This window comes from Ranitomeya imitator, chromosome 3, assembly GCF_032444005.1.
Source record: "Ranitomeya imitator isolate aRanImi1 chromosome 3, aRanImi1.pri, whole genome shotgun sequence".
NCBI lineage: Eukaryota > Metazoa > Chordata > Amphibia > Anura > Dendrobatidae > Ranitomeya > Ranitomeya imitator.
The window spans coordinates 85102872-85120908 of NC_091284.1; the positions used below are offsets into that span (position 1 = coordinate 85102872).

Genomic DNA, 18037 nt, shown 5'->3' on the forward strand with positions numbered 1-18037 from the left:
CCATAAGATGCTCCATGGTATATGCGCTGTATGCTGCTGCAATATATGAAAAAAAAAAAATACCATACTCGCCTATCGTCGCTGGGCGCCGAGTGCTGGGGGGCGGGGACACCGGCGCGCTGTGGGGGTCAGGTGCCAGTATCGCCGCTAGTTCAGGCCCCCCAGCACTTCCTATATTCACCTGGCCCTGTTCCACCGCTGCACGCCGCCATCTTCCGGGTCCTCTGGCTGTGACTGGTCAGTCAGAGGGCAGGGCGCATTAAGCGTGTCATCGCAACCTCTGAACTGAACGTCACAGGCAGAGGACCCGGAAGATGGCGGCGCGCAGCGGTGGAACAGGGCCATGTGAATATAGCCGATACTTGCCCTCCTGGTGGTCCCTGCTTCTCTGTTGGAGATCGCGGTGTGCGTTCAGTGCTTGCGCATACCGCGATCTCCTGGGAGCGTCACTCTGTGGGGGCCAGACTGCGCCGGCGCTTGCGCAGTCTATAAAGGCTTCGGACAGAGTGACGCTCCTAGCGTTATATTATAGATATATATATATATATATACATATATATATCTATAATATAACGGTGGGAGCGTCACTCTGTCCGAAGCCTTTATAGACTGCGCAAGCGCGACGCACCGCACCTGCGCAGTCTGGACCAGAGTGACGCAGCCAAACTTAATTATCCCCCCCATAATATACCTATACCGGCCGTGGGGGCTCCACCCCCCTCCCACCCCCTGTGCGCCCCCCCATGTGCCCCCCTTCCCCCCCGCTGTGATTAAAATACTCACCTAGCTTCCGGATCCCTCCCCGCAGCGTCCTCTTCTGGCCGCAGCCTCTCCTGTATGCGGTCACGTGGGGCCGCCGATTACAGTACTGAATATGCGGCTCCGCCCCTTTGGGAGGCAGAGCCGCATATTCATGATTTTAATCGGCGGCCCCACGTGACCGCATACAGGAGAGGCTGCGGCCAGAAGAGGACGCTGCGGGGAGGGATCCGGAAGCTAGGTGAGTATTTTAATCACAGCGGGGGGGGGGGGCACAGGGGGTGTGAGGGGGGGACCTGGATCTGCATTTTAAACACTAATATTCATATGTTCCCAGCAGCAAACGCTGCTGCAGGGAACATATGAATCGCGGCTTCAGCACCAGTGGGGGGGACAGCGCTTAATGTAGCGCTGTCTCCTGCACGGCACACGGACTGCACATGGACAATGTCCGTGTGCGGTACGTGTTTTACACGGACCCATTGACTTTAATGGGTCTGTGTAATAGGTGCGCTCCCACGAACACTGACATGTCTCCGTGTTTGGCACACGGAGACACGGTCCGCAAAAAATCAATGACATCTGAAAAGATGCATTGATTTTTATGTGTCTACGTGTGTCAGTGGCTCCGGTACGTGAGGAAACTGTCACCTCACGTACCGGAGCCACTGACGTGTGAAACCGGCCTTATAGCCAGCGCCGCACTCAAGCAGTAAGCACAGCCGCCCCCAGCACAGCCACAGCTACAGCCACGCACAGCCACCCCAGCACAGCCGCCCCCAGCACAGCCACAGCCGCCCCCAGCACAGCCACAGCCACGCACAGCCGCCCCAGCATAGCCACGCACAGCCACCCCAGCACAGCCACGCACAGCCACAGCCACGCACAGCCGCCCCCAGCACAGCCGCCCCAGCACAGCCACAGCCATGCACAGCCACAGCCACGCACAGCCGCCCCCAGCACAGCCACAGCCACGCACAGCCGCCCCAGCACAGCCACGCACAGCCGCCCCCAGCACAGCCACAGCCACGCACAGCCGCCCCCAGCACAGCCGCCCCCAGCACAGCCACGCACAGCTGCCCCAGCACAGCCGCCCCAGCACAGCCACGTACAGCCGCCCCCAGCACAGCCACAGCCACGCACATCCGCCTCCAGCACAGCCACGCACAGGCGCCCCAGCACAGCCACAGCCGCGCACAGCCGCCTCCAGCACAGCCACAGCCACGCACAGCCGCCCCCAGCACAGCCACGCACAGCCGCCCCCAGCACAGCCACGCACAGCCGCCCCCAGCACAGCCACGCACAGCCGCCCCCAGCACAGCCACGCACAGCCGCCCCCAGCACAGCCACAGCCACGCACAGCCGCCCCCAGCTCAGCCGCCCCCAGCACAGCCACAGCCACGCACAGCCGCCCCCAGCACAGCCACGCACAGCCGCCCCCAGCACAGCCGCCCCCAGCACAGCCACAGCCACGCACAGCCGCCCCCAGCACAGCCACAGCCACGCACAGCCGCCCCCAGCACAGCCACAGCCACGCACAGCCGCCCCCAGCACAGCCACGCACAGCCACCCCGCAACAGCCACGCACAGCCGCCCCCAGCACAGCCACAGCCGCCCCAGCACAGCCACGCACAGCCAGAGCCACGCACAGCCGCCCCCAGCACAGCCACGCACAGCCGCCCCAGCACAGCCACGCACAGCCGCCCCCAGCACAGCCACGCACAGCCGCCCCAGCACAGCCACGCACAGCCGCCCCCAGCACAGCCACCCGCACTCGGGCAGTAGAGCCGGAGAGAGAAAGATGGGAGCAACATATGGCAGAATGGAAACAGGAACAGGCAGAATGGGTGCAGCACATTACAACAGAATGGGGGCACAGGATGGGAACAGCACATGACAGAATGGTTGCGCACCATGGGAGCAGCATATGACAGAATGGGGGTGCACACATGACAGGATGGGGGTGCAGGATGGGAGCACATGACAGGATGGGGGTGCAGGATGGGAGCACATGACAGGATGGGGACGCAGGATGGGAGCAGCACATGACAGGATGGGGGTGCAGAATGGGAGCAGCCCATGACAGAATGGGGGCGCAGGATGGGAGCAGCACATGACAGGATGGGGGTGCAGGATGGGAACAGCCCATGACAGAATGGGGGTGCAGGATGGGAACAGCACATGACAGGATGGGGGTGCAGGATGGGAACAGCCCATGACAGAATGGGGGTGCAGGATGGGAACAGCCCATGACAGAATGGGGGCGCAGGATGGGAGCAGCACATGACAGGATGGGGGTGCAGGATGGGAACAGCCCATGACAGAATGGGGGTGCAGGATGGGAACAGCACATGACAGGACGGGGGCGCAGAATGGAGCAGCACATGACAGGATGGGGGCGCAGGATGGAGCAGCACATGACAGGATGGAGACCATATACTAATATAAATGCTCGCCACCCGGGCGTAGAACGGGTTCAATAGCTAGTATATATATATTCATTTTTTACAAAAAGGAAAATGGGCCGATGCAGAAGTTTGGGCTGTATCCCCTGCACACTGGCAGATAAGTAATAGTTGTTTATTAAAGGAAATCTGTCTGCAGGTTTTTGCTATGTAATCTGAGAGAACCTTAAAGGGGTTGTCTGTGCCAAATCGATAAGTCTGCAGTCACTCTGTGAATGAATCCCCCCCCCCACTCCCATAACTCATACATACCTTCCGGTCCCGGCTCGGAAACTGGCGAATCCTGGCGGCACATAGTTTCTGCGCTGGGGGGATTTATAAGTCTGCAGTCAGATTGAGTGACTGCAGACTTATTGATTTGGTCTGGAAAACCTCTTTAATGTTAGGAGTAGAGACCCTCATTACAAGGATTTGTCACTTACTGTGTTTTGTTATTTTAATACATTCAGTGTTTTCTCAGCAGGATATCCTCAGTACAGGACTAGGTGCCTCGTGCCTCCTAGTCCAGCCTCTCCCCCAGCACTGATTAGCAGCTCTCTGTTACTATCCCATGTACCCAGACAGCTGTAGTGTGGTCGGCTTATACACAGCTCAAAAACCTGCTAACACGTTCCCTTTAACACATTTTCAGCTCTTAGCCATTTTTTTATTATTCCAGGTAACCCTCTAAACATAATTATCATCATCGCTTTTTCGTTCTAGTTTGAAGATAATCAAAAAAAAGTTTAATTCCCCATAAGAACAACGTAGCTGTGTTTACAGCGACAATTATATTCTCGTTTCTTGTCTCCTAATAATCTGTTGTCATTTTAACTGAACCTTTGTAATGGAATATTCTTCACTTTTAGGACATGGATTTTGTTCGCTTCGTAATCAGCTGTTTTAAGATCTACTACCCCAGATACCTGTGTAAGTAGTATCCTAACTGATGTGTGCAGAGCTGGTGTATCGGGATTTACTGCTTGCCAACATGTGACATGTGATATTTATTTTTCTTATTGACTTCGGCTACGCCATGATTCGTTTCCCTTAGTAAGGGCGGGTGCAGACGGCCGTATATTCTCTCATCCAAGAGATTATGATCAGAGTGTCCGCATAGTGTGATCTGATAGAAAATGTCCTTCATCTTCTCCATTCTGTCAGTCTGTGTGAATCAGACTGCACTCAGATGTCATCCGAGTGCAGTCTGATGGTTTCCACACACTCATTGGTTGCACGGCCGAGTGCAATCTAAATATCTGATGAAATTTGAGCATGTTTCGATTCTTTCCTCTGTCCGGGGAAAAACCTGGACATATAATAACATTGGTCCAAGTACGATCCATTGTTTTGTCAGATCACACTCACACCGAAAATACGGCTGTGTACAGCGGCCATAATGGTGTAGACACAAATCACTGCCTTCGCTGCTCATACACACAAAAATTTGGGAAACGTTCTTATTTTTTCATTAAGAGGGCTTCAGCGTCCCACCCACCATGTCTTCATGTATCTCATATGTTTGGTTTAGAGCTTTTAGCTACACGGGGGTCACTCTTTCTTTACTCAGACCCCTCTTAATATGCATAAAGGGTTTTCACAAAATCACAAGTTACCTCCTATCCATAAGATCGGGGTTCATTTTGCTGATGGCTGGGACCCCCGGTGTTCCTGAGCGCAGGATTCTGCAGGGCCCCATGTAGGCTGGAGCACAGGTGCAGATGGTCGACCTCCTGTCATTGACTGCGGGAGAAAGCCGAGGACCGCACTTGGCGGGTTCTGGCAATCCTGTTCACAATTAATGGAGTGGACACCGAGCTTGTGCACGTCTCCTGCATTCAACACCGACTTCAGCAGAACCCCCCGTTCTCAGGATTGTTGGGGGGCCCAAAGTCCAGACCCTAAGCCATCTGCAAGTTATCCCCTATTCAGTGGATAATCTGGGAAAAGCTCATCAGGACCGCCCCTTTAATGCTGCCGCTGGCCCACCGATCAGCTGATTGTGTCAGTGGAACAAGCTTCTCGATAGCACATGTCGCGGGATAATAGAATACTTACCATTGGCCCCAGCCCCAGTCGGATCCTTCACATGTTTTATGGTATTATTCAGAAATATTCATGTATTCCAGCTAAATGGCAAAAAAATAAAATGTGCGCGTATATTGTCCAATGACTTACTCATCTACCCCATTTCTCATGTCTTTTTTTTTTAGCAAAAATTGTAATATTTGAAATGCCGTGGATAATGAACGGTAAGTTTAATTTTCTGATTTCATTGTTGTTTCGGGATCCTTTATGTTGTTGGCTAGTCTGGGGTAATAGGTCGGTCGAGGAAAGGACAAAGCGTTAACATTTGATGTCCTTAGGGCCCAGGACAATGCCTCCTCCCTTCCTTGGCGCTCTATGGTGGACGTGTTACTTTATGATTCCTTAGTGGTCTAGTGTAGGAGAAGTGGTGAGGCCACGCTTCTTCCAGAGGTTCTAAATGGGTTGTCTGCTACGAGTATATTAGTGACGACCTATCCATAGAAGATCAGTGCCGACAGCGGTCAGCTGCCATCACCGCTAACGGCAGCCAGGCGTAAACCGTGGACGGACCAGATGTTGACTGGCCGCCGCCGGGGACTGTTGGTCGACTCTTCTTCAATACCACAAAGGTGATAAGAGCTGATCGGTGGGGGGCAGCTGTGATACTAAGGATAGATCAATAGAAATCTGGTAGACCGCCCTTCTGATAGTTGAATCCTTGGTGGTTTAGGCTACAGGAGGGGGTTCATCCCTTTTGGTGACGACCGCTCCTTTGGTTGTCTATGGTAGAAGTGTTTTTTTATTTATTTGGGGCGGCACGGTGGCGCAGTGGTTAGCACTGAAGTCTTACATCGCTGGGGTCCTGGGTTCAAACCCCACCAAGGACAACATCTGCAAAGAGTTTGTGTATGTTCTCTCCGTGTTTGCGTGGGTTTCCTCCGAGTTCTCCGGTTTCCTCCCACATTCCAGAGACATAATGATAGGGAATTTAGATTGTGAGCCCCATCGGGGACAGCGATGATAATGTGTGCAGCCTGTAAAGCGCTGCGGAATATGTTAGCGCTATATAAAAATAAAGATTATTATTATTCTGTGGTGGTCCGGCATAGTCAGGATGGCCTTTTGGGTTACCTATCTTCTCTGTCTCCCATACATTACCCAAATAGGTCAGATACTGTAACGCTCCGGCCTTATACATGGCAATACTGCCATGTGCAGCTCCTTCCCTTTGCCGGATGTTGTGCTGCGCCACAGGATAAACCCACAATAAACCATAACCCAGTATACAAAGCTCGGATGTGAGCGATTAAAGTGAGCGGCAGCTTCTTCAGGCCACGCTCTTCATACTGTGGCCGATCATGCGTGTCCTGCCGAAGACTGGCAGCTGAACGCTATCTGCGCTTCCTGCCTGGCAGCGCTCAAACACATCAGTGCCGGGCGAGGAGACAGGACTGCCAGGCCATGGACGGAGAGGGGTTTCTGTAGCCCTGAAAATGCAGTGTGTTTGTCCATTTTACTGTAACTAGCGCTCTGGGGTATGAGGAGCATTGTCCTCCCCGCTGGGACGCTTCTTCACCAACCATCATGTGTGCACAGTATCTCCTTACCTAAGTAGATGTCCTCTAGTAAAACGAATTTTACATTGTTCTATTATTTCATGTCCATTGTGAGTTTATGAATTTTTTATCAAATGTTACGCACTTATGTTATATATTATATGCATATTGTGTACAATATTATGTACAGTCTATGTAGTGGACAGGTGATATTTCGTGAGGTCTGTGTGGGTCCTTATCATTGTTTATCTCTGCGTAGTGCCCATGTCATAGACATTGAATGGAGTGGCTAGCTACATGCCTTTTTTTTCCCGTTCCTCATGGGTGGAGCTTTTGACTTCAAGCAACAACTGGGAACATAAGCGGCCAGTTCTGACCCTCAGTCCCAGAGGTCCTGCACAGATCTAATTATCACCTTTCCAGTGGATAGTGATTTTTTTTTTTGTAGACTTCATTATTGCTTTACAAGGAATTTGTAATCTGAGGGCAATGACTCCCGTGATGTGTCACTTACTGGGCTGTTTGCTGCAATTTTGATAACATCACTGCTTTATCTGCTTCATATTTAGCAGTTCCCTTAATGTTCATCTCCGTATAATCCCGCCCACACCACTGATTGGCAGTTTTCCGTGTACACTGTGCATTGGCATAAACCTGTGGGGGCGGGGTTATACAGAGCTCATGAATATGGAGGACTACCTGGCAGCAGGTTTACTAGTCCTCTAGTGATAATGTCCTGCTGATTAAACTGCTATTTTATCAAAACTACAGCAAGCAGCCCAGTAAGTGACACATCAAGGTCTCTGTCTCATGCTGCTCTCAGTTTAGGAGGCAAGAACCAGATTCTATCTTAGGCTATGTTCACACGTTGCATTTTTGTTGCATGTTTTGCTGCTTTTTTTTATGCAAATTAAAATCTGATTTTTACAATACCAGTAAAATCTATAAGATTTAATAAATCTCATGCCCACACTTTGTTTTTTGTTTTATTTCTCACTGAATTGGAAAACTACTGCTTTTTGAAAACTGCTGCATGCCAATTCTTTCAGCATCTTTGCATTGTTTTTTTCACCCATAGAAAGCAATGAGAACGTATAAAAATGCAGTAAAAAACATTGACTTTAGTTTTTACAGTGTGCAGGGACAGCAGGATGTGAAACCCATTTATTTTTTATGATTTTTCCAAATTTAAACCATAATGTTTTGGTTTCCTCACCTGAGAATGGCATTTAGAATTAGAACAGTTTAAGGCTACGTTCACATTTGCGTTGTGCGCCGCTGCGTCGGCAACACACAACGCAAATGAAAACGCATCAAAACGCACGCAAAAACGCTACGTTTTGCGACGCATGCGTCGTTTTTTGCCGAAATTTGGACGCAAGAAAAATGCAACTTGTTGCGTTTTCTTGGCCCGACGCTTGCGGCAAAAAAAAACGCATGCGTCGCACAACGCATCACACAAAAACGCATGCGTCCCCCATGTTAAATATAGGGGCGCATGACGCATGCGTCGCCGCTGCGTCGCCCGACGCAAACCCCACGCAAAACGCTAATGTGAACGTAGCCTAAATCATTTAGTGATGTGCACTAAAGTAAATACTGGCTGGCCAAGGTATGGAACCAAACAATGTCCAACCAAGGTGTGAAAGTATTAAAATGGACCGACTCAAACTCCTAAAATATATAATACATTGGGTACAGTAGTACAATGCAGGATGTGCTGTAAATGTTTTCATAAGAATTTGTCCTAGAAATGTCTGTTCTGTTCCTGATCTAAGGATCTTAGCTTTTAGTTGAGATGAATCTGTGCTGCACTTTATCTACATGCTCAGTATGAGGCAGTGCTGTGGAGTTGAAGTCGGAAGTTAGGGAAATTGAGGAGTCGGCACTTTGGCTTGCCGACTCCACAGTCCCGCAACTTCTTCTGTGAAGAGATACAGTAAGTTCCGCACTGGACCAAGGGAACCCAGTGGATGTAGTGTATATGGACTTTTCAAAAGCTTTTGATACGGTGCCACACAAAAGGTTGATACATAAAATGAGAACAATGGGGATACGGGAAAATGTGTAAGTAGGTTAAGAGCTGGCTCAGGGATAGGAAACAAAGGGTGGTTATTAATGGAGCACAATTGGACTGGGTAGCGGTTAGCAGTGGGGTACCACAGGGGTCAGTATTGGGCCCTCTTCTTTTTAACATATTTATTAGTGACCTTGTATGGGGCATTCAGAGTAGAATTTCAATATTTGCAGAGGACACTAAACTCTGCAGGGTAATCAATAGAGAGGAGGACAATTTTATATTACAGGATGATTCATGTAAACTAGAAGCTTGGGCTGATAAATGACAAATGAGCTTTAATGGGGATAAATGTAAGGTCATGCACTTGGGTAGAAGTAATAAGATGTATAACTATGCGCTTAATTCTAAAACTCTGGGCAAAACCGTCAATGAAAAAGACCTGGGTGTATGGGTGGATGACAAACTCATGTTCAGTGGCCAGTGTCAGGCAGCTGCTACAAAGGCAAATAAAATAATGGGATGCATTAAAAGAGGCATAGATGCTCATGAGGAGAACATAATTTTACCTCTATACAAGTCACTAGTTCGACCACACTTAGAATACTGTGCACAGTTCTGGTCTCCGGTGTATAAGAAAGACATAGCTGAACTGGAGCGGGTGCAGAGAAGAGTGACCAAGGTTATTAGAGGACTGGGGGGGTCTGCAATACCAAGATAGGTTATTACACTTGGGGCTATTTAGTTTGGAAAAACGAAGACTAAGGGGTGATCTTATTTTAATGTATAAATATATGAGGGGACAGTACAAAGACCTTTCTGATGATCTTTTTAATCATAGACCTGAGACAGGGACAAGGGGGCATTCTCTACGTCTGGAGGAAAGAAGGTTTAAGCATAATAACAGACGCGGATTCTTTACTGTAAGAGCAGTGAGACTATGGAACTCTCTGCCGTATGATGTTGTAATGAGTGATTCATTAATTAAATTTAAGAGGGGACTGGATACCTTTCTGGAAAAGTATAATGTTACAGGGTATATATACTAGAGTCCTTGATAGGGCGATGATCCAGGGAACTAGTCTGATTGCCGTATGCATACCTCCCAACTTTTGAAGATGGGAAAGAGGGACAAAGTTTGCGGCGCGCCGCGTCAAATTTTAGGCCACGCCTCTGACCACACCCATTCATAACTAGTCACACCCATACCCGGGTCCCAACCACACCCATTTAGCACTGCTGATCACACTGTTTCATAAAGAATAATTATAAACAAAAAAATATGGCCACACAGTGCTCCTTACTGTATAAAGCTAGTTTCACATTTGCGTTTAAAACGCAAACGCAGGTGGTGAAAAAAAGCATGTAAACGCGTGCAAACGCTGCGTTTTTTAGAAAAACGCATGCGGTTAAAAAAACTGAGGCGTGTTTACATGCGTTTTTACGCGTTTACATGCGTTTTTGGTACGCATGATGAGAAATTTCACAAGAGAAAAATCAAGATCCAGACACTGCCAATGGGACTACAGAGGGCGTGTGACATGACTCTGTGGACCAAAATATGGAAAAATTGTAGCTCTCAAAATGTGGTAACGCAAAAAATATTTTTTGGAATAAAAAGCATCTTTAGTGTGTGACAGCTGCCAAACATAAAAATCAACTAGAAAACCCACTATAAATATAAATGGCTAGGGTTAGGGTTTGGATCCCTAGGATTAGGGTTAGGGTTTGGATCCCTAGGGTTAGGGTTAAGGTTAGGGTTTGGATCCCTAGAGTTAGGGTTAAGGTTAGGGTTTGGATCCCTAGGGTTAGGGTTTGGATCCCTTTATCACCTTGATGGTGGGGGGTGGCTTATCAGTGTGTAGACTTGTTTTTCTCTATGGAAACGCATGTGTTAAAAAACGCAACCAAACGCATGTGCTTAAAAACGCATGCGTTTACATAGACAGCCATACGTTTTTTTGCCGCAAAAAAAGCCTCTAGAAATTACTACATGTTGCATTTCCGCAACAAAACGCAAGCATAGAAACAACGCATGCGTTGTCAAACGCGGCAAAACGCATACAAAAAAACGCATGCGTTTTTAATGTTAAATATAAGGGAAAAAAACGCATGTGTTTATATGCGTTAAAACGCAGCGGCAAAAAACACAAATGTGAAACCAGCCAAATGGCCCCACAATGCTCCATACTGTATAATGGCCACACATAGTGCTCCATACTGTATAATGGCCACACATGATGCTCCATACTGTATAATGATGGCACATGATGCTCCATACTGTATATTGGCCGCACATGATGCTCCATACTGTATGACTGCACATGATGCTCCATACTGTATAATGACGGCACATGATGCTCCATACTGTATAATGACGGCACATGATGCTCCATAGTGTATAATGACGGTACATGATGCTCCATACTGTATATTGACTGCACATGATGCTCCATACTGTATAATGACGGCACATGATGCTCCATACTGTATAATGGCCGCACATGATGCTCCATACTGTATAATGACTGCACATGATGCTCCATACTGTATAATGACGGCACATGATGCTCCATACTGTATAATGATGGCACATGATGCTCCATACTGTATAATGACAGCACATGATGCTCCATACTGTATATTGGCCGCACATGATGCTCCATACTATATAATGACCGCACATGATTCTCCATACTGTATAATGACGGCACATGATGCTCCATACTGTATAATGACTGCACATGATGCTCCATACTGTATAATGACTGCACATGATGCTCCATACTGTATAATGACGGCACATGATGCTCCATACTGTATAATGACGGCACATGATGCTCCATACTGTATAATGATGGCACATGATGCTCCATACTGTATAATGACGGCACATGATGCTCCATACTGTATAATGACGGCACATGATGCTCCATACTGTATAATGACGGCACATGATGCTCCATACTGTATAATGACTGCACATGATGCTCCATACTGTATAATGACTGCACATGATGCTCCATACTGTATAATGACGGCACATGATGCTCCATACTGTATAATGACGGCACATGATGCTCCATACTGTATAATGACGGCACATGATGCTCCATACTGTATAATGACTGCACATGATGCTCCATACTGTATAATGACCGCACATGATGCTCCATACTGTATAATGGCCACAAATAGCTACTCCTACACACGTGGCTGTGCTCCGTACACTTTGCACACACCGCTCCGTACACACGCGGCTCCGCTCCGTACACCTCATACACACACAGCTCCGCTCCATACACCTCATACACACACGGCTCCAATCCTTACACCTGACCTCGTACACACATGGCTCCGCTACATCCTGTAAACACCTCCTGACCCCACACAAGGCAGCTTTCTTACCTCATCCAGCAGCACCATGGCAAGTTGGCAACCAGCGCCACAGCCGAGTCCTGCAATCCACGGAGGTCCCGATCATGTGACCCCTGACTCCTCCCCTCCTGTGACCTCATCACAGGTCCTGTGCGCACAGAGCAGCCAATATGTGGTGTAAGGCTTTGCGGATGCAGGGATGACCGGCTGATACATTGCACACCTCCCAACCAGTGCGGGACATACTTGAGCCGGCCGTGACAGCGGGGGAGACTGTCAAAATCGCGACAGTCCCGCTGGAACCGGGACGGTTGGGAGGTATCCGTATGTGGAGTCGGAAGATTTTTTTTCCCCAATGTGGAGCTTACGCTTTGCCACATGTTTTTTTTTGCCTTCCTCTGGATCAACATGTTAGGGCATGTTAGGTTAGGCTATGGGTTGAAATAGATGGACTTAAAGTCTTCCTTCAACCTTAATAACTATGTTACTATGTAACAACACCTTACCAACTCAATGGACAATCAATGTGTAATTAGTGCCCAGCCTACTCAATGCACTGCTAGTGTTTTAGGTGAAATACACCCAAGCAATTCAACTCCACCCACCGCTTTTACATTTATTGTGTGTTTTTCATTAACTTTTTTAAGTTCAAAATAGTCACTATTTTTTAAGACCTAAAAATGTTTTTTCCACTAATTTACTCAAATTTCTCTTTTTTTTTTACATCGGTGGCCTAAAGGTACCTTCACACTAAACGACGCTTTAGCGATCCAGACAACGATCCGGATCGCTGCAGCGTCGCTGTTTGGTCGCTGGAGAGCTGTCACACAGACCGCTCTCCAGCGACCAACGATGCCGGTAACCAGGGTAAACATCGGGTAACTAAGCGCAGGGCCGCGCTTAGTAACCCGATGTTTACCCTGGTTACCATCCTAAAAGTAAAAAAAAACAAACACTACATACTTACCTTCCGCTGTCTGTCCTCCGGCGCTCTGCTTCTCTGCTCTGGCTGTGAGCACAGCGGCCAGAAAGCAGAGCAGTGACGTCACCGTTCTGCTTTCCGGCCGCTGTGCTCACAGTGAGTGCAGGGAAGCACAGCGCCGGGGACAGACAGCGGGTTTGGATGCAGAAAAAAAGCAACGTGTGAACATAGCCTTAAAGTTATATGAAACTTTTCCTATTGTTATTAGTATTTGCTAATTAGATTGATAGTATGGTAATTAGAATACAGTCTCTCCGGTCACTTTGCTCATCCGTCCGTCAGTGACAACAAGCAGCCATATTGCCGTTTGTCCCAGTGTTAGTATTCACATTACCTGCCTGCTATGTGCACACCAGGCTGCAGTCTGCAGACAGCATTCATTTCCTATTACCATCAGTGACAGCCGATTATTGTGTACCGTGTCTGCCCTGCAGGAATACACGGCTGGGAATAGTTTATAGCCATGTTATTATACCTGTTCAGCAGAATCATTTCCTGTAGGGCAGATGAACGGCTCCTCGCCTCCGATCCTTGTAGAAAATGGCACTATAATGTCACTATAATCATAATAATAAAGGCGTAATGTGCAGAACGCCATACAAATTATATATATTAGTGCCTCTAAGTCAAGTCTTATAAATGTGTAAACCTATACAAAGAGCAAACAATATATATGCTCCGCCATATAAAATATAATAATACCCGAAAAGATAATGGACACCAGAGCTATAAAAGTAACAATTTTATTGAGAAACAAGTTTCTAAAATATTACACAAAAATGTTAAAAACACAAATACAATAAATGATGCAATGAAAAAGAGAAGGGAAAACCTAGTACCACGCACGGATACAGTTAATAGTTATGGAGCAAGCCAAAAAATACTGAGTAAGCAAACCGTACATACACATAAGTAAATCAGCTCCCAGGCAAGATAACTAAAGCTAAAGGTACCAGACACAGGATAGTTACTAATCAAAATATATAAGTAGCTATGCCAGGGGGAGGAAAAAATAGAGACTCCAAGCTCAGTAATATAGCAGACAGCAAGGTGGTAAAAAGATACACTGAGGAATTAATTCAGATGAATCCCCTATGAAACGGAGGCAAATAGAAGCAGTGCCAGAACCTATGCCTGCCAAGTGGCTTGAGGGGATATAGATAACATACGTAGCCGGTATACTCAAAGACCTAATACCAACCTGCTGCTGCCGTGCGTGGACAAGAGGCCCCGACGCGCGTTTCGCAATGTGGCTTCTTCGGGGGGCTTACTGTATACAGTAAGATGTATGGTAATGTAGAATGCTAATAGCAGCACTCTGTATACAGTAAGATGTATGCTAATGTAGAATGCTAATAGCAGCACTCTGTATACAGTAAGATGTATGCTAATGTAGAATGCTAATAGCAGCACTCTGTATACAGTAAGATGTATGCTAATGTAGAATGCTAATAGCAGCACTCTGTATATACAGTAAGATGTATGCCAATGTAGAATGCTAATAGCAGCACTCTATATACAGTAAGATGTATGCTAATGTAGAATGCTAATAGCAGCACTCTGTATACAGTAAGATGTATGGTAATGTAGAATGCTAATAGCAGCACTCTGTATACAGTAAGATGTATGCTAATGTAGAATGCTAATAGCAGCACTCTGTATACAGTAAGATGTATGGTAATGTAGAATGCTAATAGCAGCACTCTGTATACAGTAAGATGTATGCTAATGTAGAATGCTAATAGCAGCACTCTGTATACAGTAAGATGTATGCTAATGTAGAATGCTAATAGCAGCACTCTGTATACAGTAAGATGTATGCTAATGTAGAATGCTAATAGCAGCACTCTATATACAGTAAGATGTATGTTAATGTAGAATGCTAATAGCAGCACTCTGTATACAGTAAGATGTATGCTAATGTAGAATGCTAATAGCAGCACTCTATATACAGTAAGATGTATGTTAATGTAGAATGCTAATAGCAGCACTCTGTATACAGTAAGATGTATGCTAATGTAGAATGCTAATAGCAGCACTCTGTATACAGTAAGATGTATGCTAATGTAGAATGCTAATAGCAGCACTCTATATACAGTAAGATGTACCAAAACCCAAGTCCCAAAACCAGGGATTCAAGCTTCAGGAGGCTAATTTGCATATTCCAGGTGCCTTCTGGGAGAAGCGAAGTCTCCCTAAGCTAGAAGATCGTTGGGTACAGCCGGGACCAGCTGCTTCGAAAGCATCACCAAACCGCGCGCCTTAAGGCGCGCAAATTTTTGCCTGTAGGACATTATTGCAAGAGAGCTTGGCTGAGTAGATTACACAAGAAGGAAAACACACAGCAAGTCAGCAGGATCTAGGAGCAACATGGCAGATGTGACAACCTACATGGTGAGCTGCAGCATGTGCTACATGTTCACAGATCGACCAGAAGAAGAATCCAATTTCACCTGTCAGAAGTGTAGACTAGTGGCCCTTTTAGAAGAAAAGGTGCGGGGTCTGGAAGAAAGAATAGCAACTTTGAAACTCATCAAAGAGAATGAAGACTTTCTAGACAGAACAGAAGCATCTCTACTGGTCACAGAAGGTGCAAAAAGTGTCAGAGAACCTCCAAAAGCAGATGAGTGGAAGCATGTGACCAAAAGAAGCAAGAAGACCATGGAGAAATCACCAACCACACAACTGAAGAACCGATATCAAATCTTTGTAGAGGATGAAGATGGCACACCTAAGAATGAAGCAATACCAGCAAGCAAAAAAGAAAAGGGCACACAGCAACAAGTGACAGCAAAAAGTACAGCCAAGAAGCAACGAAGAGTGGTGGTGGTGGGAGACTCACTACTGAGAGGCACCGAAGCAGCCATCTGCAGACCGGACATAACTGCAAGAGAAGTATGCTGCCTTCCAGGTGCGATGATCAAGGATGTGACCGATAGGATACCAAAGCTCTTCAGCTCCAAGGACGTCCACCCATTTCTTCTGATACATGTTGGCACCAATGACACGGCAAGGAAGGACCTACCGACAATCTGCAAGGACTTTGAAGAGTTGGGGAAGAAAGTAAAGGAACTGGATGCACAGGTAGTTTTTTCTTCTATCCTTCCAGTAGACGGGCATGGCACCAGGAGATGGAACAGGATCCTTGATGCAAACAACTGGCTAAGACGATGGTGCAGACAACAAGGATTTGGATTCCTGGACCACGGTGTGAATTACTGGTATGATGGACTCCTCGCCAGAGACGGACTACACCTCAACAAACCTGGGAAACACACATTTGCCAGAAGACTCGCTACACTCATCAGGAGGGCGTTAAACTAGAAGAAGAGGGGACGGGAAGAAAAACATTAGACTCGAACAAAGACGACCCAGGAAAACATACTCAGAAGGGAGGTAAGAACATTTCTAAAACAATCCACAGTGAGGAGATTGGAACAAAACAAAATCCTCTAAACTGCATGCTCGCAAACGCCAGAAGCCTGACAAACAAGATGGAAGAACTAGAAGCAGAAATATCTACAGGTAACTTTGACATAGTGGGAATAACCGAGACATGGTTAGATGAAAGCTATGACTGGGCAGTTAACTTACAGGGTTACAGTCTGTTTAGAAAGGATCGTAAAAATCGGAGAGGAGGAGGGGTTTGTCTCTATGTAAAGTCTTGTCTAAAGTCCACTTTAAGGGAGGATATTAGCGAAGGGAATGAGGATGTCGAGTCCATATGGGTTGAAATTCATGGAGGGAAAAATGGTAACAAAATTCTCATTGGGGTCTGTTACAAACCCCCAAATATAACAGAAAGCATGGAAAGTCTACTTCTAAAGCAGATAGATGAAGCTGCAACCCATAATGAGGTCCTGGTTATGGGGGACTTTAACTACCCGGATATTAACTGGGAAACAGAAACCTGTGAAACCCATAAAGGCAACAGGTTTCTGCTAATAACCAAGAAAAATTATCTTTCACAATTGGTGCAGAATCCAACCAGAGGAGCAGCACTTTTAGACCTAATACTATCTAATAGACCTGACAGAATAACAAATCTGCAGGTGGTTGGGCATTTAGGAAATAGCGACCACAATATTGTGCAGTTTCACCTGTCTTTCACTAGGGGGACTTGTCAGGGAGTCACAAAAACATTGAACTTTAGGAAGGCAAAGTTTGAACAGCTTAGAGATGCCCTTAATCTGGTAGACTGGGACAATATCCTCAGAAATGAGAATACGGATAATAAATGGGAAATGTTTAAGAACATCCTAAATAGGCAGTGTAAGCGGTTTATACCTTGTGGGAATAAAAGGACTAGAAATAGGAAAAACCCAATGTGGCTAAACAAAGAAGTAAGACAGGCAATTAACAGTAAAAAGAAAGCATTTGCACTACTAAAGCAGGATGGCACCATTGAAGCTCTAAAAAACTATAGGGAGAAAAATACTTTATCTAAAAAACTAATTAAAGCTGCCAAAAAGGAAACAGAGAAGCACATTGCTAAGGAGAGTAAAACTAATCCCAAACTGTTCTTCAACTATATCAATAGTAAAAGAATAAAAACTGAAAATGTAGGCCCCTTAAAAAATAGTGAGGAAAGAATGGTTGTAGATGACGAGGAAAAAGCTAACATATTAAACACCTTCTTCTCCACGGTATTCACGGTGGAAAATGAAATGCTAGGTGAAATCCCAAGAAACAATGAAAACCCTATATTAAGGGTCACCAATCTAACCCAAGAAGAGGTGCGAAACCGGCTAAATAAGATTAAAATAGATAAATCTCCGGGTCCGGATGGCATACACCCACGAGTACTAAGAGAACTAAGTAATGTAATAGATAAACCATTATTTCTTATTTTTAGTGACTCTATAGCAACAGG

General features: G+C 46.5%; 1 protein-coding gene across 2 annotated transcripts in view; it reads left to right on the forward strand.

Annotated features, from left to right (window-relative positions):
- MOSPD2 (motile sperm domain containing 2) overlaps positions 1-18037 on the forward strand; it is a 172551-nt gene that overhangs the window by 55872 nt on the left and 98642 nt on the right. For both annotated transcript variants that reach the window (XM_069761043.1, XM_069761041.1), the window contains exons 6-7: positions 4073-4133; positions 5417-5455. In XM_069761043.1, coding sequence (XP_069617144.1) covers positions 4073-4133; positions 5417-5455 — 100 coding nt within the window. The remainder of the gene's footprint in view (positions 1-4072; positions 4134-5416; positions 5456-18037) is intronic.